Genomic DNA, 25,251 nt, shown 5'->3' with positions numbered 1-25,251 from the left:
TCTTTTTTCCATCCTTCAATTCGTTTCTTCCTTCTTTCCTTCCTTTTTCTTTAGCTAGTCTCTCCCTCTCTTTTTTGTCCTTCTGATGATAAAGTTTTCTCTCTTCTTTTCCCTTTTTTCTATTCTACGATCAATCAAATTTCCATGAATCATGTTAACTAATTTCACTGTGTTCTTCTTTCCTACCTTTTTAAAAACCCAATCAAATTTATATAAACCCAATCAACCTTCTGAATAGAATCATGGCACCAGGTGCATAAATTTGCGAAAATCAAGAGCACCCATATCAAATTTCCCACTTGATTTAGTTGATGAACCACCAGCAATCAAATTTGTGGATAATTTGACGATAAAGATGTAGATTTGGTGGAGATCAAACGATTTAAGGTTTGATGAATCACCTATATCAAGTTTCCATTTAGCTGCCGCTGGAAGAAGATGGAGAGCTCGGCTTGGATTTCTTCAAATCTTTTGCGTCTAGGTTGATGACTGGATTTGGATGAGGAGGTTGTTGAATTGTTCAAGTCTCTTGAACAGTTCTCTACCAAGAACAACGAAGGAAAGAGAGAGACAAAAATGTTGTCACACCCAACCTACTTAACAATTTCCAAACAAAAAACAAATTTTGGAAATATAATTGTCGATAAACTCATCAACCGAGTTAAACATTTAATCTCCTTAATTACATCAACTTCCAAAAGTCTAGTAATAAACTACTTCGCTCACATGAGCTTAAAACAACTACCATAAAATACAAATAAATGTATAGTGTCAAAAACCCAACTCCTAGACCACTGCTTTAACCCTGTTGATCATCACCTACAGGTCTAACCCCTACATCATGAATTGGTGCACCGGGTTGTAAACAACAAACCCGGTAAGCTAAAAAGCTCGTATGAGTAACTCCCAAAATAAAACTCAACATCACATATAATTATAACCGGTAATTCCTGCATTAATAACTTAGTTCAGGAATCACCTAAAAGCAAGAGAATTCAAAAGGAACAATTAAGAAAAACACAATAATTCAAACCATTCAAAATCGTAAATGAATCCTACAAAAAGCATAGTTCAGGAATTCTATTAAAAATCACACAATTAAGATTAAAGAATCTCCTGCGGATATGCATAGTTCATGAGATACTCAAAGCAAGAAATTTAAACAACACATAAGAACATCACACTATTATTTCTCTACACTTACTTATGAGTTCGTCAACACTTAGTCATTCCCCATAAGTAACCAAACAAATGTGTACTCATGGGTTCGTCAACACTTAGTCATCCCCCATGAAATACCGACTGACAGACTAGAGCTCTATACTGACCGTAACCAATCACCCGGCCAAGGCTTGGTTCCCGGTCCACCACGAAGGCTCATAATCTAAGAATCACCACTAAGGCACACACATACACAACTAATGCACACAAGCACCACTAAGGCACACATTCAAATACTCTTCCTTCATAACATTTATCAAATCACAAAATAATAATATAATCATAACCGTAACCAATCACCCGATTAAAGGCTTGAAACCCGGTTTGACTATTTAAACAACAATTCACAATATAAAAATATCATCAACAACAACACAAGAGCACTTCATAAACTATATCTTTCCACCCAGATATATTTATATAAACAAAGACATAAATATTCCCACTAGAATAATATATCAACAACCATATTTCAACATCACAATATCACATGATCGGAAGTCCTTTTGAAAGATTTTATTTTACCAGAAAACATATTTTCACTTACCCATGAGCCGTTGACGATCAAGTTCATTTATTTTTTATTTTTTTTAAACAAAAATCATTTTCCTTTAAGAACAACTTCACAACTAACAATAATAAAATTATAAAATCAACTCGGTTCCTTATGAACCCATGTGAGATTTACTCACAATATAAAAATTGCATCATAATCATCATCAAAACCATTATCATCGTCATCATAATAATTATCATCATAATCATCATATCATCAACATTTCCATCAACATTATCATCATTATCATAATCGTCATCAAAATTTCCATCAACATTATCATCATTATCATTAATCTCATCATCATCATAATCGTCATCAAAATCAACATCACAATCATCATCATAATCATCTTCAAAATCAACATCACAATCATCATCATAATAATTATAAATAATTGGTCCCAAAGTGGACCTTGGTGAGATGTTACTCACCTCAAATTCAGCTGCGTCTTCGCACGCACAACACAAGCATATAGCACAAAACTACACCCGCAAGTCACCTATTAACAAAAACGTTAACCTTAAATAACTATGAAAAACAACATTATCCGACTCGAACTGAAACTCAAGTCCTAACCCACGAGCTTGCCACTCGAGACAAAACTTCCTCCTTGACCTCTAAAAGGTCGCCGAAACGTCCAACACATCCTATAGAACTACTAACCAGATTCTCATGTTCGGATTTACTCAAAAATGAACGAACGAAACTTAACACCAAGGGGAAAACCCTAGCATGCAATAATGATAACCAACACCTACAACCCACATATCAACACGTTCGTTCGTATCGAAGAGAACTATCTAACCAGCACCACAAAACACCCTAGACACTACCGGACGCGCCGCCACACGCCACCCCAGGCAACGGTAAGTGGGCCCCACGCGCCACCACGAAGCTTCCGAATTAGGGCAAACTTACCAACACAAAACTTGTAGATTGAAGAGAGAGGAGCATCTTTTATATCTGAGATTTCGCCTCAATCGGCCGGAACATGCCGGAAAACTCGTCGGAAGGTGGAAATCCACCACCGTAACTCTACACCGTGAGTCGTACTAGGAGACTACTAGAAAACGAACCAGGGTACCAAGGAGCGTCTATCCCGACCGGTTTCGAACCTTGTCGCCGCCACCGGAGGTGAGAATCCGGTCGGGTTGCAAACCGGGTCGCCGCCCTCACTGTTGGCGCTCGATTAGCGCCGATCCGCCCGAGTCGTCCTCACTCACCAACACAAGGAGGATTGCGCCGAGGAGAGGAAGCTTTTTCGACCGGTGCAGTCGTCTGGGTCGGCCGGAAAAGTCGGGTCGGGTCGGCTGGGCGTTTTGCACTCTCTCGGGGTCGGAGAGAGAGGAGAGGGAGGTAAATCTGGTTTCTGAAAATAATGAGGACTAAAAGGAAAAATTTCTATTTATCCCAAAATTCCCGAAAAGCCACAACTTTCGCTGACCATAACTTCCTCGTACGAAGTCCGTTTTACGCTTGCCACGTGTCTACGAGCTCGTATCATCATGCTCTACAACTTTCGTGAAGGATGTTTATCGAGAAACCCAACGGATTAGAAAGTCAACTCTTGACCCTTCAAAACCATAAAATCGTTTCGGGTAATTTACGCATCCGAACCCTTCCGCTCTTCCTTCGAACCTCAAAACACACTAACTTCTAACTCGAAAATTCCTAAATAATATTAGAAACTAATATCAAATTTCTGGGGTATTACAAATGTGAATGAGTATTAGTGTAATTCATAGCTTAAAGTGATGTAAACTATTAGATCTATTTGCAGCCACGTGTCTTCATCTCCTTCAAAGCTTAGGAAGGTTAGGCAAAACCAAAGCTCCGGAGAGGATCCGGATCCTTGATATATACATACAATTAGGTTTTCTACGTACGTTGATGTACTTAACTATCTAAATATAATGAATGTTTTGGCATGATCGCCGGCAGGATTGGTGGGAAGGGGATGCACTCTAGTACTATTACCCTAACGTTAAATATTGGAGACAGTTGAAGCTGAAGTTGTTAAAACATACCAAGCAATATATAGTTCTTGAGAAAGAGAATGAAGACTGTACGTCCTACATAGAGCTCCACATACAGGGGCGGAGCTACCATGAGATGTGAAGGGGTCCGGACCCCCTCAGACATTTATCTAACCCATGTAATTATGTTCAGCCATTAGAGAAATAGAAGAAAATCTGCTCATTTAACTTCATTGAAACCCCCCTAGAGAATATATTCATGCATTCATAAACAGAAAACCAATAGTTTAGGAAAAAATTACTGGCCAACATTAAAACATAGAGATAATTAAAACAACATACTATTAACTACTTATTTATTATTCGTTGATCATACATTAATTTTTTTTTTTTCATGATATGATAACGGTAAATCATGTTATACTAAATCTCAACATTTTTAAATTTAAATCCTAACTCCGCCACTGTCCACATATTTGGTCAGCTTGCTGATAATGGCAGTAGGAGTTTGTTGATACTATTTAGATGAATATATAGATACCTGACATTATTAGGTTTTGTTAATATTGAGTACGTACTTTTAGAATATGCACATATGAGTGGATGGATGCATGCATGATTAATTCTCGATCTATCGATCAATGAAAGGAGCAATATCAAGCACAAAAGAGATAGAGGTAACAGTGCAGACAAGGAGGATGAAATACTTGAATCGTTGCAGGCGCTTAATTCCCTTCCAGTAATCTTGATTATTGTCTGCTTGATGTCTGTGAACATGAGAATTCTTTGTTTGAAACTTTGGATGTGTCCTAGCTAATCATGCAACTCAAATTTGGTGGAGACCATTAATTAAGGGGGTTTAAAAATAATTCAAATTAAATTAATAAACCAACAGGACCAATTACATAGAAGTCCACTTAGAGACATTTTCTCCCATATAGGTCCACTTAAACATTTTTACCCACATAAGTCCACCCAAGCATAAAGAGAGTCTTATATTAGGTATTAAAGTTCAACAAAATTACAGACTGCCATCCAACCAATAAATTAGATTTTCTCTCTTATATTTATAAAAATGCCACTAATGTAAAAAGTCAACAACCATAAATAGTCTCCGGCTGACCTTCGGCGAGTTCTCCGGCAGACCTCCGACAAACTTTCCGGCCGAACTCCGGCAAACTTTCCGGCCGACCATCTATGAGGATTCTAACGACCACAAAAGCTACTACCACTGATAACTAAATATACTACCGCCGACAAAGAAAGCTACTATCACTGACAACAAAATATAGCTGAGGGTACTTTAGGTAGAACGAAAAAAATAGGTGATGGGCTTGGTCCCAAAAGTGGACTTATATGTGTAAAATTGTTAGGGTGGACTTATATAAGAAAAAATGTTGAAAATTAGACTTTTATGAAATTTTCTATAAACCAATAACATCAAAAGTCCACTATTAATTTGCACATAAACAGGGATTTTAAAACCCATTTAAATGAAAATAAGACCTCTTAACCCACTCCAATGAAACTAAACAAAAAGACGACATTGCCCTCGCTACGATTCAACTAAACCTCTCGATCTGATTTCCTCTCTCTCTCTCTCTCTCTCTCTAACGGCGACTCTGCCGAGAAGGTCGACCAACTCCTCCTCTCTTCTGCCATCTACAACGGCGCAAAGATGAAGATGCAAATCCAGAAGAAGCGAGAGGAAGAGATGCGCAAATTGTGGGCTAATCTGCCGCCGCCTCCTTCGACGTCGCAACAGGTGGTGGTGCACTGGTGCTTCGACCACTCCAATTTCGGCCTCGAACGCGAGCTCGGCCCCAATCCTTCACCTTCAGCTCGATCTAGTCCGCAGTGAAGTTGGCGTCGTGGTTCTGCGGAGCATGAGGGCGCGGCGGCCAAGGTCGATGCGGCAGACCACATCGTCGACGACGATCAGGTAGGAGTCGAAGTAGATGATGCAGCAGACGCCGGAGTGGAGGAGATCGGCAAGGTAGCTAGATGCGCTCGTAGTTGAGCGGCTGTTCTAGACTTGATCAAAATCTCCATCGACTGCGGTCGAGGCGCCACCACCGCCACCAGCGTCGGGCGAACGACGTCGTTTTTTTGAGGAAGCGTCGGTTCTGGGAATGGCAGCGTGGTTAAGCTATAGTTAACTAGGGGTAAGTAAGATTATTGGGGTCAATACATTTTTTTTTTTGTTTCGTTTTGGTTAAGAATTGCCTTCGATCTTCTTCGTCTCTCTTCTTTGTTTTTCTATGTTTTGACAGATTATTGGGGTCAGTACAGAGGTCAATAGAAAATTACTAGAGGTCAGTAATTTTTCTTTTGGTTTCGTTTTGGTTGGGAATTGCTTGCTTCTTCTATTTTATTTGTTTCAATGTTGTTTTGACAGATTATTGAGGTCAGTACGTACATAGGTCAATAGAAAATTACTGGCATGGGGGGTCAGTAATTTTTCTTTTGGTTTCGTTTTAGTTGGGAATTGTCTTCTTCTATTTTTTTTTGTTTTTTTTTTTGTGTTTTGACAGATTATTGGGTCAGTCAATAGAAAAAAAAAACTGGGGGTCAGTAATTTTTCTTTTGGTTTCGTTTTTTTGTGCTTCTCCATCTTTGCGCCGTTGGAGATGGCGGAGGAGAGGAGTTGGTCAAACCTTCTCGGCTGAGTCGCTGTTATCGAGAGAGAGAGAGAGAGAGAGAGAGAGAGAGAGAGAGATGGAGAATAGTTAGTTTGGACCAACCCAAGTAAGTTCGATGACGGACTCGACCGTGAGAGCAATCTCAGGGTGTGCGGACTTGGAAATAACAGCAGTCGACAGGGCACGCGCAGCAATCAACATGAGGGATAGCAACGCCCGCACTTACGTAGAGAATCTCAAGAAGCAGTGGGGGAATGGAGTTTCCACACTTTGCCTTGTTTACAATGCTACCGGCAACACCATCAACTATGTTCGTGATCATAATTTCCATGGGCACATTGGACCAGCCCCTTACCCTGTCAAAATTGAAAATGGCCAATGGGGTGCCTTTTTGCACGTCAAAACCTCCGGTGCCGCAGCCGGATCTGAGGCAGCTGTTGTATATCGAGGCAGCAATGGACAAGGCACCGACTGTGACTTAATGATGGCTTGGTGCAACCCATGGCGTAGACAACGTTTTGATAACTCGGTAAATACTACCTAGCTCACCCTATTTAGTTTTAATCATTACCATTTTTGAAAATTCTGGTAACTCACGCGAGGGTTAGATTTCCTTACTCGTGATGTCCTCTCCTTCAATCCCCAAACACCCAATCTTCAATCCTCAGTCCTCACAGGTGATGACCTGTCCTTGTTACTCACCTTCGATTTTCTCATCCTCCATCCTCTTTTTCAGTCCGTTAAAGTCAATCTCCTCTACCCGGACAAGAGAAATTAAGCTCTTCAAACATCGATTTAGACGTTGGAAACGAACCCTAAGGCCCATCGCTGAGAGGATCAGTAAGATTCATACCGCATGCAGATAATTCTGTCGCTGGAAAATATTCCCCAGGATTCCGTTTTGATTCTCTTCCCACAGCTGCCGAATGAACGATATCTGACACCAGAAAAACGTGGGCGACGAGGAGAGGAGTCGATTGGTGCCGGTGCACCGTCGTGAAAAGAGTCTGCATGTCGTTGTTAACCTCTTATGTTTTACAGCTTTTTTTAACCATGTTCATTAGTAGAAGGATCACAGATTGGAAAATTGATTTTGCAGGTCTGGGTTAAGACCCGTGAAGTTGACCACTTCGCTCGGTACACTCCGGCAAAATGGCAGTCGTTATATAAAAAGTTAGACGTGACTCGGTACCACCACAGCGACTCATGGAAGGGACGCTTGTCAATTATATCAACCGGGAGCGACACTTCCCCTATAATGGAAACTATATTCACTTTAGAAGCTGCAAATGCCTGAAGTATCCTGATGATCATCGAAGTAAGGCGAGCTAGGGCTATTGGTGGTGGCTGTTGATTGACCTTAGTTTGCTGGTGAAGAGCAGACCCAGTCCATCATCCATAACTACCGCCTCAAGCATGACTTACAAGTTAATTAAAGAATCATTTCCTTAATTCAATTGTAATATTCGTCGTTTATGTCCGTCTCGCACTTAAGCACTTTCATTCTTTCTTCTTTCATTCTTACTTGTTTAGCTGTTTTTTTAATCATGTGTACCTGCTCGATCTTACATTTAAATATCATTGGAAAAAAATATATATTCAGAGCTGTCTTTTTCTAAAGAAGAAGAAGTTTCATTGTTCTAAAGTCAGAACGGTACTTTTAATCGAAAAATACTTGCAATTCTTTATATACTTGGAACCTAAATCAGCGACTCGATCAATAATCACGGAAAAAAATAGCATCATCTGCTAGTACAACGTCATTGGCTTATTCGTGAGCCTACACGACTATGACTAGTTTCCTTACGCATAAATTTACATTAGCCAAGAATTCATTAGCAAATGCACACATTTTTTTTTTTTTTTGAGAAAGCACAAATGCACACAATTAGGTCTTGTTTGGTTCATGAAAATACATGTAACTGATGTTGCAAATAACATATCAGTTACACGATATTACCCCATGAAACAAGTTGCAGATTATAAACGAGTTGTTGGCATGGACAGAGTGAGAGCAATGCGTCTGCCTCGTTGGAGTGAAAGTTATGAGGATTTGTAGATGCAGATGTGAGGATTTCTACGGTGAAAGATCATGACTCTCAGAGCTATGTGCTTTGTTGTGAAACTGAATAACGTGACTAGATATAAGTTGGATGTGCTTTACATATGAACATGCACTACATACTAGCTTGGAACTTGGGAAGTATGTTTTAAAACTTGTGTGGGTTCAGAATTTTAATATCTATGGTTGGCACTTGCCCATTTGATAATAGCAATGTTTTTCTGTTGTGTGTTCATCATGCAGTGCATTTTGATTCACACAAATTAGGATGTCCTCATGGTTTTTTTGTTGTAATTTTGTTACTCAATCTTGAAGAAGAAAAAAAATAATAAATCTCCCCGAAGATGGTTGAACTTTGCTAAACCTTGCTGGCTTATTGTTGGAGTTTGGCGCCCTGCTTCTATTTGGAAAAATAAAATGAATCAATTAGAAGTGAAAAGATGATTTCTGTGCAACGTAACTTCACCGTGAAGAATTATGATCACGCCTCATCGTGAGAATTTGATTAGAAGATATGGTTGGTATTATGAATTTATGAGTTAAAGTAATATGCGCTATATAGAATCAACATCTTATTGCTCAAATTTTCTAGACCCTCCTTTGATGAAGCGTATTGGTCATTCTAGACGCTCCTGTTCTTGAACACAAACACAGGTAGCACGCGGTATTACACGACATGTGGCAGTCTATTTAGATGACATGAATTTGATTCAGATATGTCATCACTGGTGAGTAGCCAATCTTAAATTACCAATTTCTAACAGAAGAAGAGGAAAGGGAAAAGCTAGCTATCTAACTAGGAGCCTGAAAATGCAGTCAAGACTTGTGCTTGGATGGGGCTCAAGAGGTGGAGGCATCAAAAACTCTGCAGGCAGTGCAACTGCTTGTTGTGCCAAGAAGCCGGAGCTGCTGCGTCTTCTCGCCACCAAGACGCCGGACCGAGCCGCCGTTCATGGCCTTAAGCGGCCTGTCACTCACAAGATCATAAACGTAGGCTAGCTTGCATGGTTTTCTATTGCATCCTCTATCAAAGATAAAGCAGCTTCCATTGTTTAACTCCTGAGGTCTGTTCTGTGTCTTGCAGGAGGAAGAAGTAAAAGAGGAGATAGAGAAAGCGAAACAGGAGAAAGAAGAGAAGAGGAAAGAGGTGGAGAAGACTGTGGAATCCCAGCTCGACCGCCCCGATAAAATCTACCCTCCTAGTTAACTTTTCATTGCAATCATGTTGTATGAACCTAGAGCTATAATATACTGAGGCTTCTATTTTTGGTTATCTGTTTATATGCTTAGAAGACTCGAGTTATTCTTGGATGCAATATTATCATACAACTAACACAGCCAGGATCAGTTCATACCTTCATATATATGGTTGCGTTAAAATATAACATGGTTGACAAAATGTGTATAAAATCTATTTGAGGAAAAAGGATGCTGCACTTGGCAATTGAATGTAACATATTACAGACCTGTAAAATGTATAGAATCTATCTTCAATATCAAATAAGACTAGAGATGCTATCTTCCACTGATACAAAGGCCCCCAGATAATTCTACTACAGTATCATATGAAAACAATCATGGTCGACAAATAAGTATTAGCTCAATGTGTATACAGCAGTTGGCAACCTTACGGTGTGAATAAAGACTCCTCTGCTGTTTGCTAGTAGCAGATGCGATCGGGACAGGCCTTATGGACTCAAAATGTTCAGGAGAAAAGTACCATTACTGTTTCATGAATTTGCTGTACCTAAGCGTCTTCTGCTACTTCAACTAGTCTCCCTCGGACCCACTTTTTGGTTACAGTAGCTGGTATTGAAGGTGCTTCATCTTCTTGGGATTCAACTTTGGTCTCATTGAATTGAAGATTCTTGTTGCATTCATGCTTCTCATTTGATTCTCTTCCATCTGACTGAATGCTTGAATCAGATTGCTTCAAACTAAACCGAGGCAAAGCATCAGCGTCGGACCTCATTAGGGAAAGCTCTTCTTCATCACTGAGCAAATCCTGCAAGGTGAACTCGTCAAAGCCAAGGTCCTCATCTTTAATCGACGATAAGGATGGGATGCCATTTACTTTTCCATTGTATGCTTCAGTCATACTACCAAACCCTGTATATGTTTCCTTCTCTATCTGGCCAAGCACTTCATCAGATACGAATAAAGAGTCTTTGTTCTCACTGATGGAGAAGGTCTGGGTGCCATTTACCTTTCCATTATCTGCTTCAGTCAAACCCCAAATCTCAGTTTCCTTCTCAACTTCGCTAATCACTTCATCTGGTAGGACTGAAGGCTTTTCATTCTCATGGGATGGAAAGGTTGGAGTGCCATTTACCTTTCCATCATCTGCTTCAGTCGGACCCCAAAACCAGTTTTCCTTCTCACTCTGGCTAGTCACTTCATTTGATGCACCAGAAGGCTCTTCATTCTCATGTGAAGAGCTCTGCATTGTGTCTATAGATTCAATTGACCGAATTGCCTCAGCTATAAGCTGTCGAGTTTCAATGAGGGAAGCTCGAGCAACAGGGCTCTTTGTTGCAGAAGCCTCAAGAGCCATGGCAGCCTTCTCAGCTTCAGCAATCAATAGTCTGCAGAATGCCATAAAAGTGATCAAACAGCAATTAGAGATATGGTGTTTTTTACAAGTTCATCTGTATGTGATCCCAAGTAAGATCTGGTCAGGATTATTTGACCATATGATCGACTCAATGGGGCTGATAATATTCGAGATTCTAAATAGCTGAAACCTTAATATAAAAAAAATATATAAACAGCATGAAATGGCTTTTTCAGTTGTTCCAAATCAATGGTCTGATAATACAGGTTAGTAATTTTCATCTACTAGTCCATAGAGTTCACTTCAATCCAACAAGTATGCAAGATGAGCTTACCTGGCTCGTTCTATGGCTTCTGTTTTCTTGGTTTCAGTAGCCGCTCTTTGTGCTCTGATATTCTTTATCATCTCCATCTTAGAACTTGCCAGAGGATCCTTATACATGGGTCCTTTACTTCTCCTCGACTTTAGTTTCTGGGGTTTAATTTCATTCCTCCAAATCCCTTTTTCTGCAGAAACCTTTTCCTTTTTCTTTGTAGGGCTTCTTCTTGGGGAGTCTGTATTACTAGGTGACCTCTTTCTTGGTTTCCTTTCAGCTCCATATGATGCATCGTAATATTTTGACAAGGCAGAGCAAACCCGGTCACGGTACTCCTGATATTTGAAGTATATCACGAACAATTAATTTAAAGAAAGGAAGAGTCAGGTTCCCTGCTATTGTTACTCAACATGCAATATACAATGGCATATTGGCACCTATGTATCAACATGAACGAACAATTACAATGGTTTATTCTAGATAAGGGGAAGTTCAGTTTGAGTAGCCTAAACACCCAAAACTACACTAACATTGGATGACTGGCACCCGAACCATGGGTTAAGGCCGGATTAGGTCAAGTATGGTAATCTTGGAAGTGGAAGAGTTCAAAGACAGTAATGTAGTACTTGGGATGGTGCAAACTTGGGATTTGGATGTGAAAGGAGTTTTAGCCCTGAAGGCATCAAACACGGTTATGTAATTACTTAATGAGACCTCTCCAATATTACTATATCTGCACTTACCGGATCATTCCATTTTGCTGAGATTGCTTGTGAGATCTTCCTTCTCTGCTCAAGAGATTTGGGCGCTCTCTTGCTTCCTTTTGGCCTTCGCATTGTCTTCCTTTGTTCAATACTCTCTAGATACTCCTCTGTAAGCTTTCCATCTAAGATCGTGTAGGAATCCCATTGCAATTCCTCCTCACCGTCATAACCTCGTCTAGAGGCTTCGGCAATTAAGTTCTGCCATTCATAACAGCAACTTTCCTGCAATGATAGCTTCTGCCGCCGTTTTTCCCACCCCATCCTGACTCCAATCCCAATTTTTGTTCTTGTCTCCTTCCTGAATGATCAATAAGAGTGGCGATGTTCTATTAGGGGTTTGAAGGAAAAGTAACTCAAGTTTATGATTAGTTAATTGCAAACTTCTAGTTGGTTCCACTCAAGGGACAAACAAAGGCAGACTAAAATGAAGACTGTTTTAACACAATGAGAAAGGATAGCAATGATTAAACTTCCAAAACAAAAAAAACTTCAGTTCTTAAAAATAGAACAACAAATACCCACGTTTGAGCATGTCCAAGGTTAACCAACTTCATTTTGACCTGTGTAGACAAACATAGTCAGTAACATAAACAACTCTGACATTTGATATGAATATAAACAATTACAGGGAGAATGAAATTACAAGACCCATTACCGTCATCTCATAGGTTATCCTTTGCATTGGCAAGATTATTATGTGTGTGCAATAAGATAGGTACGGTGCCAAGCATCAGTGAGTCATCCTTCAATCTAATAGAAAAATTGCTTTTGCAGATAAATACTGATATGAATGCATGTTCTTATGAGGCAGAAAGCTGGACGGTAATTATCTAATAGGGGAAAGGTTCTCTTATACAGACTAGTAATATGACCAGCAGCACATTGAGAAGATTAGTGATGCATCCAATCAAGTGCCTCAAAGTGAGCTATATATACAAAGAGACAAGGTTTCCTCTGCAACAAACAAGACTGGCCAAAATAAATGCATTTACTGTTTTGAAAAAGTTTGTGTTTTTAAGTAGATTGCACCAACTCAATGGTGTATACACAACCAATCTCCATGTATCTTTCAATACTGAGTATGTAATCTACGTATGAAACAAGTTTTACTTGAGAGAAAATCCAAAGCTCAATCTAGCTCCGCTCCTAATATATCTATATTAACATCATTCTAAGTTTCTAACAGAACATCTAAATTTTTCTTACATGACATCACCTTAGGATCCTGCATCGCAAGCCTTGTTCTTTCTCTGATCAGCCGAAGGGTTTCTGCAGTGATTGTATGAATGACATTTCAGTACGACAAGCATAAGGGACACATGCTGAAAACACAAAAGCCAGACTGGATGAGTATATCATACCGGGACTGTGCTTTCTGCCTTTATTCCACGGTGTGTTTCCTTTATTTGCTTTAGAAATTCTCATTCGCCTTAACTTCTCTTTATCATCCATTTCTGAGGACCCATCACTGGAAGACTCTGGCTTAAAGGGACTCGAATCCTTATCCAGCTCTGAACTATTGACACGCATGTGTCCATTCTCATTATGAACGAGACTTTTTGCTTCAAAAGTAGCAACTGCTTGGATCACTAGTCTACTCCTTGGGGTCTTAGCATTCCCCAAGTTGAAGTACGACCTTTTAGGTATGTCCGAGGATTTCCACGATGAGGAAAGTTTCTTGTCAATTCCGAAGGTGAATGGACTTGAAATTACTTTACTATGAAGAGGGGTTTGAGCCCTGAGTGTACATATATGGTTTTGGAAGACAGGCTGGGCAACAGCAATCTCTGCAAACAAATACAAACATTTAAGAGATACCCTCAACCAATAAAGCAGCAGTCTTTGGATATAAAACCAGTCATTGACAATTGAACATTTACACACACGGTCCAAAGTCTGAAACAAAGGGTAGTTATATGAAACTAACATCTGCTAAGTACTGCATATGCATTGGAAAAGGTCTCGTTAACATCAGGATAACATAAAAATCATCTTTTTCATATCTAAACAGTCACATACACATTTGACAATTGAGCCCAATCACATACAATTTGACTCTACCCAATTCTTTTACAAAAAGCTAGTTAGGCAATAATTCATGGAACTAGCAAACCCAGAAAACAAGTCCAGCACCAAGTCTAGGCTAAGCTCTCAATGAAATGGGGAAGCAACATAAGCAAGACTTCACATAATTCAGCACCAAAGATTCAAACTTTGAATCAGTATAAACGAGTGATATAGACAACAAAGTGAATGAAGAATGAGATTGAAGTTGGGTACCTAGTGAAGGCATGGAAGCTCATTCAGCCAATTCCAAACCCAACAACAACAGCTCAGTAGAGACAGAGAACAGAGGCAGCATTTCAGGTTAGAGTTACTCAAGCAGAACAAGCATATTAAGAAATGTGGGTTCTTGGGTTAGAAGAGAAACATAGAGACTCTTGTCACTGCGAGAGAGCCACACAGTCCTCACACACAAATAAACCACAGTGTTTGATAACAGTTGCAGGAGATGGATAACGAATTTACACAAAGGCAGACAATTTGATATTTTTCCCAAATGCCCCTTGTTGGCTTATCACACTTGGTCGGCGTTGCCTTCTGGTATGATATTTTCTATGCGGGTTGCTGAGTTGGATCATGCCTTTCGGGTTTGCAGCCCAATTGCATCCAAGAGGCCCAATTCTGTCCAAAACAAGCAAAACGGGATGAATGCCTAAACTCAAGAAAATCATGATCAAGTGATCAACCATCTATGATGTAGGGTAGAAAATTTGAAACAATTATTCTCAAGTTAAAGTTGTTTTATTATAATTGTCAGTTACTCACCAAGTCAAGTCATGAACATTATGTCGTTGTTTAGTTAGAACATCTTTAACTATATTGGCTCTTTAGTCATTTTGAAGAGCATTATTAATTTTTTTATTAATTTTAACAGCTCCAGTAGATTCTTAATGTCAACTTGGCTAGTCACCGAGTTTCAACCCCTAAAATCTTATTCACCAATATTATAAGGAAATAGGATGTGAGCTACGTGTGACATTGTTAATATCTAAAATGAGGTTGACTATAACTTTTTTCATTCTCACTTTTTATAAGGACACTCAAATTATTAGGAGACGAACTAGCAATGTAAATCAAACCATCATATGTAAGCAAAACCAAACATATACCTTCACAAATGATTTGATGATGAGACATTTTCATTTAGTTATATTTCTCAGGGAGAATAGTAGAGCTTCAATTATCCAAGCATAGAGTCATACATGACGATAATATGAGAAAGTTCAAGGCATGCAACAAAGTATCAAGTTTGTAAATCTCGGAAACGATCGATTAAAGGGTTTCGAGATTGTTCTTGGCTTCTTGCTATTCGTGATTCTAGTTGATGATCTGTGATTTTTGACAAGTCCAACAGTCCAACTAGATGGATTCTTCTCAACTTGAATTTCCTCTTTAAGAAAGTTATGAGCACATGTATCATCATCATCCCTAAGCAAACGTCATGCAACATGCCTCAAGTAGTCAAGTTTGAACCCCATGCCTGCATACACAAACACAGATCGTTCAGGAAAATAACTTGCATGTGGATTGCATGCATGTACATATTATACGAAACAGGAAAACAGAAGAAAACATAACTACGCAGTACGTGGTCAAATGCTTGCATTGAACCAAAGGGCTAATTCGGCAGCCTTTACAATCACAACTAGCTTTCGATATTATTGAAGTTTCGACGTTAGGCGTTGATTTCAGCAAGCATAATTTTCTTCTAACAAGTTGATCGAGCAGAGAGAGACTTGGATTCCAGAATATTTATCTGGTCAACTTATTTTTCATATGTTTCACAGGATAATCTAATCAATCGAGTTATAATTCTCTGATGGCTGCGTTGATAGTCATCCATAAAATAAATGGTGTGCATGTGGATAAATAGGCTAGGCCATAGGAATGGTGTCATGCATCTTCGATTCAAAGAACTATTGACTACCCCTTTATCCGTTTGATTTCCAAGAAGCAGTCCTGGCGGCTTCGTATATAGTCAGTTTCAACATTTCTGACCAGAAAGCCGGTTGATGAATCAATACTCCATCAATTTGGGTTACCCACATTCCCAAAGGAGTATAGAGTTCGATCTACTATGAATGCCACCTCGGCATTAGTTTTGTATGTTGTCATAGTACTAGCTTGTACATCACTCTAAAGCATCAAGTGTTCATATAAATAACATGTCACGTATCCAGCATGCATGATCTAACGCTCTCAAACACGTATTATACAAAAGTATAGAATCAGTGACGGAGCCAAAGTTAGTAACGAGGGGTGCCACTATATGCAATTATCGATCAAAAGGAATTTATAACAAATTAAGTTCAACGATAAAATATATACTAAGGAAAACCTTAAAGGATTGTGTGTAATATCATGTTCTTCTTTAATTTCTTTCTTTTTTGAAGGTATAATATCATGTAGTGCTCCACTTCAAAATTTTGTCATATTGTCATGTTGTATTCATGTTAGTGTTTTCTTGATACGTCAATACAGTAGATAACTCCTTACTGACTACTCAATGTTCCTAGTGCAGCACATCCACACGTACTTACTCAATACCATATGTAATAGATCAATCTTCTATATATCTCTACGAAATTGAGCTTGACATTTCTTCAATCTTCATAGCTAGTACCATTAATCAACTTCAAACGAGCATGGAGCTAGTTACCCGTGTAAGTCTTGAATAGACATTAGTTTGTGTGGCTCCATTCTCCAATGTATTTTACCATGGATCACGACCCTCAAACTTTTACTCCTTAAACATACAAAAGCATGAAACTGCTGCATCGTTTTCGGATGTACCTACGTTCTTGAAAACGTACTTTCATCTTTTCACAGTGGTCTCAATAAAAGCCTTGCGGCCCGGAGGCAATGATATATAGACGATATATACTTGACAGTAGGAGCTGCAACTTTCTATGCATGATCGGTGATCCGATCAATTATTCATATGCATTCCTTTTCTCTTTGTTAGATTCTTTGATAACAGACAAAGCTATCAATGATTCAACGTGCGCTTATCCATCTATATGTGTGTTCGTGCTTTTAACTAGTGAATGGCATGAATGGCTATTATTAAGGAGGACGAAAATCATTTCGAATCAATCATTTTGTCCACGCATTTGTGTTTTTACTTGAGTGATGAGTATTCTAAAGTATAAATCAAGGCCCAAAATTATGGCAAATCCCATTATTTAGCTTGATATCAGGATTAGTTGCTGGTAGATCACATGAGCATCAGCAACTCGTGCAATATTGCCTTCATTTTCTCTTTTGTTATGTAGGGTTTTCATTTGAAAACAATAGCTGAAATCATGTTATGGTATGTACGTATTGATGTTAAGACAAATCATGACCATATTCAAAAGCTTATTTTGTAGACGATCAATCATACAAATCATAGACGATCCCTTAATTTCGTGCAATGCATTACTTATTTGTTGTCAACTTATGGAATACATGTATAAACCAATAGTTCAAATCATGTTTTGGTGGATCATTATAGTCCAAAAGCTCAATTCATTGGTAAATAGATGGTCGTTCCCTCAAATGTAAGTTTAACTTGCACGGTTGCACGTATGTATACTCGTATTAACGTGCTACACTGCTACGTAATAGATGTTGACAATGAGTATCATTATTAATGTGATGTAAAAATTAACAAAGAAGCGAAAATGGAGATTAACTGTTTGAACTAAAAGCAAAACATCATATATTCATGATCTTATGATAAACTACTTGTCTATATTTCGAGTCTCAACTCCAACTAGTTAGTGACCAGCATGTTTGAAAGGTCTCTGGGTTTATGCGCCTGCGAAAAATTAAGAAAATTAGTTTGATTTTACTAAGATATACTCGTGGACCCTAATCCAAACTAGCCGAATGTGCATGTTACTAAGTTTGCACGCTAACATAAGCGAAATGACTTACTATATATCTCACTCTTAACAGTGATAAAAAGTTTCAAAATTCAAATTATACTCGATCAAACTATCATACAACATATAAACAAAGGAAACATACGTCATTTTGTATTTCCTTATTACATTCTGCCACAACCCTTATAGCGCAAACTGCCCCATGCAACTTAATTGAGTTTAAAATTGTTTAATTAGGGTTCTTGATCTCTTGCCTAAATCGCACTTCAATCTCAAAAGTTAATTGTCTCACTAACGAATTTGAAAATTGAAAGATACAAAACAACCTCGGACGAAAACATATATACTAAGATACCAATTAAGAATCTCTTGCGATCGGAGAAACAAAGTGAAGAATATTTCGACTAACTCCAGCATCAAAAGCAGCTGGAAATCAGCGAGCTTTGAGGATCAGATAATATGGTTTAGGTGCAATTACCTTGAGATTTGCGTTAAAGCTATACCTAAAACATAAACATATCAACATAATCTAATGTGATAATGCTGGGGCAGAATGACAGATACCCCACTGAGCCACCTGTAGTTTTGTGTTTTCCCAACATTAATCTAAAAATCTGGGGAATTATTTGCCCCATGCTTTCCAAATTCAAATCACTATCAGAGTTAGGTTTATATGATCTTCTTTTTAATCAGAAGGCGTTGAAATTGAACAAACATGCATGCAAAAAACTGGCATTTGTCAACCAAATTTGGTCAGTCTGTGGAAATGTGGAGTTTTGGTTGTTAAGTTTACAAGGACTACCATCCATGTATATTGCCGTATTGACCAATCCAAACATTGACCAGAAAGAAAAAGACCAACATCTAAGAATGACAAAGCTCATAATATATGGAGTATTTAAACTTCAATATTGTATATATATAAAGTGGAAAATTTGATTGAAGCTCAAGTAGCTGAAATACAAAGTCTTATACAGCAGAGGATCCAAACCAAGTTGTAAGGGGTCAAGTAAACCCTGATCAACAATCCTAGTCTAGGTATAAACACGCTTAATCAAAATAACTTCGAAACTAAGATGATGATTTCTAACCGTACTCTATTTTACATTTGTCGTTTGTTTCTCTTCTTATCTCTAGTTTTGATCCTCTAAAATATAAACCACATTTGAATGTTGTAGATTTTAGTGAACTAATCAAATTAACCAATTTGAATAAAAAAACTAAAACGTGTTTAAGAGGAGCTTGAAACTTCATTCAAAATCATTAAACTAATGAAGTATGAGATACTAATTATGTGTGGTGTGACCGTTTGTCAAATACATCACAGTGTTATAGTATATTCACACTCATTTCATGGCCTTTCAAAAAAAACTACTCATTTCATCGCAAATCGAGAATTCTATGGTACTCCGATGTATGTCACACTTCTAATACCGCGATCATCAATTCCGGTGATCATCAATTCCGGCGAAAATTCAACAGAAATAGACAGAAAAACTCGAGAAGAAGTCATAAAAGAGGTCAAGAGAGAGGAAAGCACCGAGAAGGGAGTGTAGTGGGGATTCTACCCTCTCAAACTTGGACCCAATTAAACAAAGGAGGCCGTCGTCTTCCCCTACTCTTCTCCCTTCAAAATAAAAAAGTCCAAGTCTTTGAGTTTTCAGTCATTACAAGTGGAGTAGAAGAAGGCCTTTCTCCCCTTCTCTACTCTCCAATTGAAAACCAAAACACCACAGCACCACCACGCCTCTCTCCCCCAACATCTGCATAGCTTACGTCTCTTTCTTCAATTTTGGGTTCCCAGCTTTTTCCCCAATTCCCTCAAAGAACAAGTCCAACTTGCCTCTTCCAAACCCCATATTTAACCCCCATTTCCTGCTCTCTGTTCCCATTATACACATTTTAGTGATATTTTAGACAAACCCAATTCCCCACATCAACCTCCCTTCTTGAGTTCATCTCATTTCCTCATCCAAAACTCAATCTCAGACTTGGGTAGTCAAATCTACCCAACTCCTCATCTGGGTTCCTCTCATTTCTTCACAAAAGCCTCAAACTTGATTTGGGTCATCTCATTTCCTCTAAAGCTCTTACCTTTATCTGCAAAGCCTCAAACTTTGAGCTAAAGCTCTCACCTTTATCAATGGGAGACTCATCTCTTGGCCTGGACGACTCACAAGCCGTACAACTCACCGGAAAAATCATGATGATCGCCGTACTAGTCCTCTTCTTAGTCGTCGTCTTCGTCCTCTGCCTCCACCTCTACGCCAAATGGTACTGGTGGGACGTTGTCGACGATCCCAACTCCTCCACCCGCAACACCGGCCGCAGACGCCGCCGTTTCGTCTTCGCTCCCGGCCAGGAATCCGGAGCCCCAACCCTCCGGCGAGGTCTAGACCCTTTAGTCCTCAGCTCTCTACCTTTAATTGTCTTCAGTCCTGAAGACTTCAAAGAAGGGTTGGAATGCGCTGTGTGTCTCTCTGATCTTGTTCAAGGCGAGAAGGCAAGGTTACTACCGAAATGTAACCATGGATTTCATGTTGAGTGCATTGACATGTGGTTTCAGTCACATTCCACATGTCCGCTTTGCCGGAACGCCGTTGTTCCGGAGGCTGTGGCTCGCTCTGATTCCTCTATTTCCGAGCTTAGTGTTGAAATTCCATCGCCTGCCGAGACTTTGGCTTCTGGGTTTTCTTCAGAGTCTCCAAATTTCCCTACAAATGTGTTGTTCTGGGGTAACCAGACAAGGGTTAGCTCCGGACCGGGTTTGGAGGAAGGGACTTCGGCTCAGGGACCATGTCCCTCTTCTTCTTCGGATACTAGAAGACCGGAGGGAATGTTGGTGATTGACATTCCGAGTGAGAGTCCAGTGACATCATTAGCATCGCCTTCACCTTCCGGGAATAACAGGTTTGCTGCAGCCGAGGAGGACTTGAAGTCTCCGGTGCCGACGAGGTTGAGGTCATTGAAGAGGCTGTTGAGCAGAGATAGGAGGATTAGTCCTTGTAGTCCAAGCTCGGCTGTTGATGTGGAAGCAGGGAGAGCACAAAGTTAGGAATGTATTTGCTGCACATATTTGATTTTAGAGGACTACTTTGGACCATGAACAATTTGTTCTTTGAGAGGGTCTGAGGTGATTAGTATGTCCAATTCTACATCCCTGGGAATTGATTAGGTTCTTTTGGAGATGATGTCAATTTGCTCAATGTTCTTTTATTCTTGGGGGAGGTGATCAAAGCTATCAGAGGTTGGAGCTTGAAGTCTCTTTGAGTCTTTGTTGTACAAGATATTTATCAATTTAATGTATATCTCTTACTTTAAAACAGACTTGGAACAATTGTTGAATGGAAATGCAGGTTATGGGTTTGATAGGTTAAAGTCTTAAACCCTTGTTTGTTTTAGGAATCAAGAAACTAGCCTTGTTTAGTGTCTGAAATTTCCCTCAGTTAGATAAGCATATCAATCATACCAAATTTGGATTTTGGATGCTATCGTTTGGCAGTTTAGTAGGTGCAACTGATTTTATGTTGTGACATTGCTGAGAACTTTAATTAATTCCTTCTTTGGCAATGACCTCAGAAGCATTGAAACCAACTGCTTTGTCTTTGTGATGGCATTATCTGTTTTGATAATAGAATGTAGGGTTTGGTGTGTCTATGGCTTTCAGATCAGATACCTTGCTGAGTTCTTTCCTGATGTCAATATTGAAAAAGAGTATGGAAAGACCACATACTAACCACTAAAGGCTTTATTTTTCTGTAAACACTAAACATCACTATAGCAATTTTTATTATGCCATCACTTTTTCAGACCAAAGGATTAGTAAAGAGGTCAGTGACCCTCATTTTGGTAGGCTGTTGAAGTTCTGACTTCTGAAAGCTACTAACCAAATAGCGGTGGAACATATATGAAGTAAGTGCCTGCGTTAATGTTTAAAGCATTCGTATAAAGGTAAGTTTAATGATCTCAGGTATCTAATCTCTTTTAGCAAGAGGGTATTGTATACGAGTCTTTTTCTTGGGCAGGTATAGTTTCCCTAGCAAACACTAATTTCGATTAATCAAAACTAGAAGTCATGCATATAGCCAAGATATGGTTCCTGCTTCCTGAAATAAATGTAGAAATAAGGAGGATCTAGTTGGAAGATTGAAGGAAGTAGAACATCAACACTGTGGAGAGTGATCCACTCAAAAGCTAAACTGACCTTGCTGTCAAGGATATCACGTTCTGTTTTCTAGCATCACACAATGAAAAACAATAACATTACAGTTATGTACAATCTCTCTCTAGCCTATCACATGCTTTAAACAATTCAAAAACTCAACTAAGAAGGCTCAAATGTCCTACTGGATTCCCGATCACAGAGCGCGCATCTAGAATTCAGAAGTCCATTGCACTTCAGCAAAAAGCTATGTCAAACATTCTTCTCATGGTCACCAAAAACTGGCTACATTATCTGGTCAACATCCACCAAGATGCAGACAACTTGAGATTAAATTCCCTATGACAACTTCTTCATGATACTCTATCTCACCAGATAAACAGGACCATATGTCTGAACAACTTGAGTGCTGCCGGTCTTGTCTAGACACTTGTAGGGCACCTCACTATCTGTTCTTTTTGTTGGTCTAAACAGACTGTTAATAGGCCCAGATAAGGGGCGCCGGAGCCTGCCATCCATTGCCTTGCCGGTGCCAAATACCGGACCAGAAACATTAGTCCTTCTTGCATCAGATACTTGAGATTTGGTTGCTGGTTTTGTGCTAGTTTTGCTCAACTTCTCGCCCTTCAACCACGGGAACAGTAATTTCTTCCATGATTTCTTCTTCTTCTCTTGCCCTGATCTTCTTTCTCCACTTTCTTCTGGATATGAAGTTGATGATGTCTGAAAGTCTGATTCTAAAGCATACTGTTTTGCTTCTTCTAAAAACTGATCACAGTAAAATAAAAAATAAAAAAATACTGATAAAAATAAGCAAAGAGAATGTTTAATTTGTCAAGAAGTGATAAACATATCTTTTCAGAATCATAGAATTGACAAACTTGGATGTGATATCTCAAGCCATGTACAATACAATACCAACAAAACCCTTCACAATATATACACAAAGAAGACAGCTTTATAATCACAAACTCATGATCTCACCTCATAAAAGTCATTCTGGGGATCAAATCTATTGCTGCCATCAAAACCCATCTCATATTTTGAATGAACAGGAGATTTCCTCATACTTAGCCTAAAACAATCCACACCCAAATAAACTAAACCAGCCAAATAACACACATTTAAAGACAATAAAATGAAATGAAAATCCTCATCTGTCTGTACCTTTAGCCAGAGAAGACCAATCAAGCAGAAAGCTCTCTGAAAATGAATTCAAATCTTTTTAACCACCACTCTTGTAGTAGTGGTCCTTTGTAATTACAAGCATTGATCAGAAACAAGGCAAATATCACCTTTTAACAGAAAGCTCACATCAAATTACCATACTGGTGATACTGGTAACTAATGGTGGTTGAAACTGAGCTTTTGCTTGCATAGAGTGCTTAGGAAGAAAGCGGGACAAGATACTCATTAAGTAGTTGGAAAATGGAAACTAAACGTAGTAACGCCTTTAGTCACTAAAAGCAGACATTAGTTAATATTAATCACTGTTTAATGACTACTTAAAACTCCTGTCATGTAAATTAACTAAACAATAATCCCCACCCAGAAAACGAAAACAAAGATGGCTTTTGTAATGAGCGATAAATGCGGCGCATGTTGCGGGGTTGGCTTTGAAGGTTTCTTGTGGTGAAGATTTAGGAGGGAAAAGGTAGTGAATCTCTCTTCCTCCATTTGTGGCGCGCAATAGGGAGCTCAAGTGCTTAAGAACAGTTCTGCTAGTCTCAAGTGATTATATTATGTTGAACGTACAGTACTCAACTTTTCTTTTTTTGAAAGGAAAAATTACACGGGGAGCTTATTTTGTGAGACTTGTAGCTTTAGCGATTAAGAGTACATAGCCGAGACTCGACCTCAATCTACTCTCTAATCGAATATGGTTAAGTACGGAAGAAACCACATGCAATACGTTGTGCATGCACACTCCTCGTCCACATGGCAAGGATTCAATAATTAGGAAATAAGTAATGGGAAAAGTACATGGCAACTTTTTTCAATGAAGAAATACATGAGAATTGGTTTTTTGTGGGTTTAAGCTCGTTATTATCTTGGATACGATGTTTCTGAAGTTTCCAATATGTACGTAGGTTATTGGATACAATTGGCCGAGGAGGACTTGAAGTCTCCGGTGCCGACGAGGTTGAGGTCATTGAAGAGGCTGTTGAGCAGAGATAGGAGGACTAGTCCTTGTAGTCCAAGCTCGGCTGTTGATGTGGAAGCAGGGAGAGCACAAAGTTAGGAATGTATTTGCTGCACATATTTGATATTAGAGGACTACTTTGGACCATGCACAATTTGTTCTTTGAGAGGGTCTGAGGTGATTAGTATGTCCAATTCTACATCCCTGGGAATTTGGAGATGATGTCAATTTGCTCAATGTTTTTTATTCTTGGGGGAGGTGATCAAAGCTATCAGAGGTTGGAGCTTGAAGTCTCTGTGAGTCTTTGTTGTACAAGAAACTTATCAATTTAATGTATATCTCTTATTTGAAACAGACCTGGAACAATTGTTGAGTGGAATGCAATCAGTAGGAGGACTCTATTACCTTTCTTACCTGGATGGAAATATGCTTTTAGGACGTGCCGTTGGTGGCGGAGGAGTTTTTGTTTTCATTAAAGCTCAACCCCTGGAGTAAGCACGCTGCCGTTTATTTCCATGTGGAATAAAGGTGGGAAAGACATGGCATGGAACTCTTCAGGTGCAGTGAAGTAAAACTTAGTTGCCACGGTGCTTACAGCTAGCTCATGTGTGGGTACCTCATTATGTGCCTAGGTCACTTGATAAGAAAGTGAGATAGTATTTGGACTATCTGAATGATGATCAACAAATATGAACTATTTCCAGCTAAAGTTATGAAGCCTTCTGCCTCTCTGTAATACATACCCTGATGGATTCTATATCTCATGTAATTTGACTCGAACCTTGTAGATTGTGTCTCGTCATCTGGATCCATTATTGCTTAGTAGCTTGTATATGATTCTCATTGTTAGTAACTTTGTATATATCATCAAACCCTTCATCAACCTCCCATTTCCGCACCTTTGTTGTTTGCGAATGCT

The 25,251-nt window shown here is 39.1% G+C and overlaps 5 protein-coding genes across 5 annotated transcripts; 3 read left to right on the top strand and 2 right to left on the bottom strand.

Annotated features, from left to right (window-relative positions):
• Positions 1 to 6,548: 6,548 nt before the first annotated feature.
• On the top strand, positions 6,549 to 7,756 carry LOC101297462 (23 kDa jasmonate-induced protein-like). The gene is made up of 2 exons (XM_004303720.1): positions 6,549 to 6,927; positions 7,498 to 7,756. The coding sequence occupies exons 1-2, from the start codon at positions 6,598 to 6,600 to the stop codon at positions 7,693 to 7,695; spliced, it is 528 nt and encodes a 175-aa protein (XP_004303768.1). The 5' UTR covers positions 6,549 to 6,597; the 3' UTR covers positions 7,696 to 7,756.
• Positions 7,757 to 9,181: 1,425 nt separating this feature from the next.
• On the top strand, positions 9,182 to 9,958 carry LOC101298042. The gene is made up of 2 exons (XM_004303722.1): positions 9,182 to 9,450; positions 9,545 to 9,958. The coding sequence occupies exons 1-2, from the start codon at positions 9,271 to 9,273 to the stop codon at positions 9,665 to 9,667; spliced, it is 303 nt and encodes a 100-aa protein (XP_004303770.1). The 5' UTR covers positions 9,182 to 9,270; the 3' UTR covers positions 9,668 to 9,958.
• A 53-nt stretch (positions 9,959 to 10,011) lies between these two features.
• Positions 10,012 to 14,561, bottom strand: LOC101293611. The gene is made up of 7 exons (XM_004303706.1): positions 14,375 to 14,561; positions 13,456 to 13,881; positions 13,311 to 13,363; positions 12,617 to 12,654; positions 12,074 to 12,392; positions 11,349 to 11,665; positions 10,012 to 11,045 (listed from the first exon to the last, which is right to left on the bottom strand). Exons 1-7 carry the CDS (start codon positions 14,385 to 14,387, stop codon positions 10,208 to 10,210), a joined length of 2,004 nt encoding a protein of 667 aa, XP_004303754.1. The 5' UTR covers positions 14,388 to 14,561; the 3' UTR covers positions 10,012 to 10,207.
• A 5,132-nt stretch (positions 14,562 to 19,693) lies between these two features.
• On the top strand, positions 19,694 to 21,579 carry LOC101297166 (RING-H2 finger protein ATL3-like). The gene has a single exon (XM_004303719.1). The coding sequence runs from the start codon at positions 20,171 to 20,173 to the stop codon at positions 21,080 to 21,082; it is 912 nt and encodes a 303-aa protein (XP_004303767.1). The 5' UTR covers positions 19,694 to 20,170; the 3' UTR covers positions 21,083 to 21,579.
• A 648-nt stretch (positions 21,580 to 22,227) lies between these two features.
• On the bottom strand, positions 22,228 to 23,460 carry LOC101297753. Its single transcript, XM_004303721.1, has 3 exons — positions 23,357 to 23,460; positions 23,174 to 23,264; positions 22,228 to 22,957 (listed from the first exon to the last, which is right to left on the bottom strand). The coding sequence occupies exons 2-3, from the start codon at positions 23,255 to 23,257 to the stop codon at positions 22,553 to 22,555; spliced, it is 489 nt and encodes a 162-aa protein (XP_004303769.1). The 5' UTR covers positions 23,258 to 23,264; positions 23,357 to 23,460; the 3' UTR covers positions 22,228 to 22,552.
• Positions 23,461 to 25,251: the final 1,791 nt, after the last annotated feature.

Source organism: Fragaria vesca, linkage group LG6, assembly GCF_000184155.1.
Source record: "Fragaria vesca subsp. vesca linkage group LG6, FraVesHawaii_1.0, whole genome shotgun sequence".
NCBI lineage: Eukaryota > Viridiplantae > Streptophyta > Magnoliopsida > Rosales > Rosaceae > Fragaria > Fragaria vesca.
Note: the sequence above shows the minus strand (reverse complement) of the source record. Positions and strands in the feature narration are given on the sequence as shown.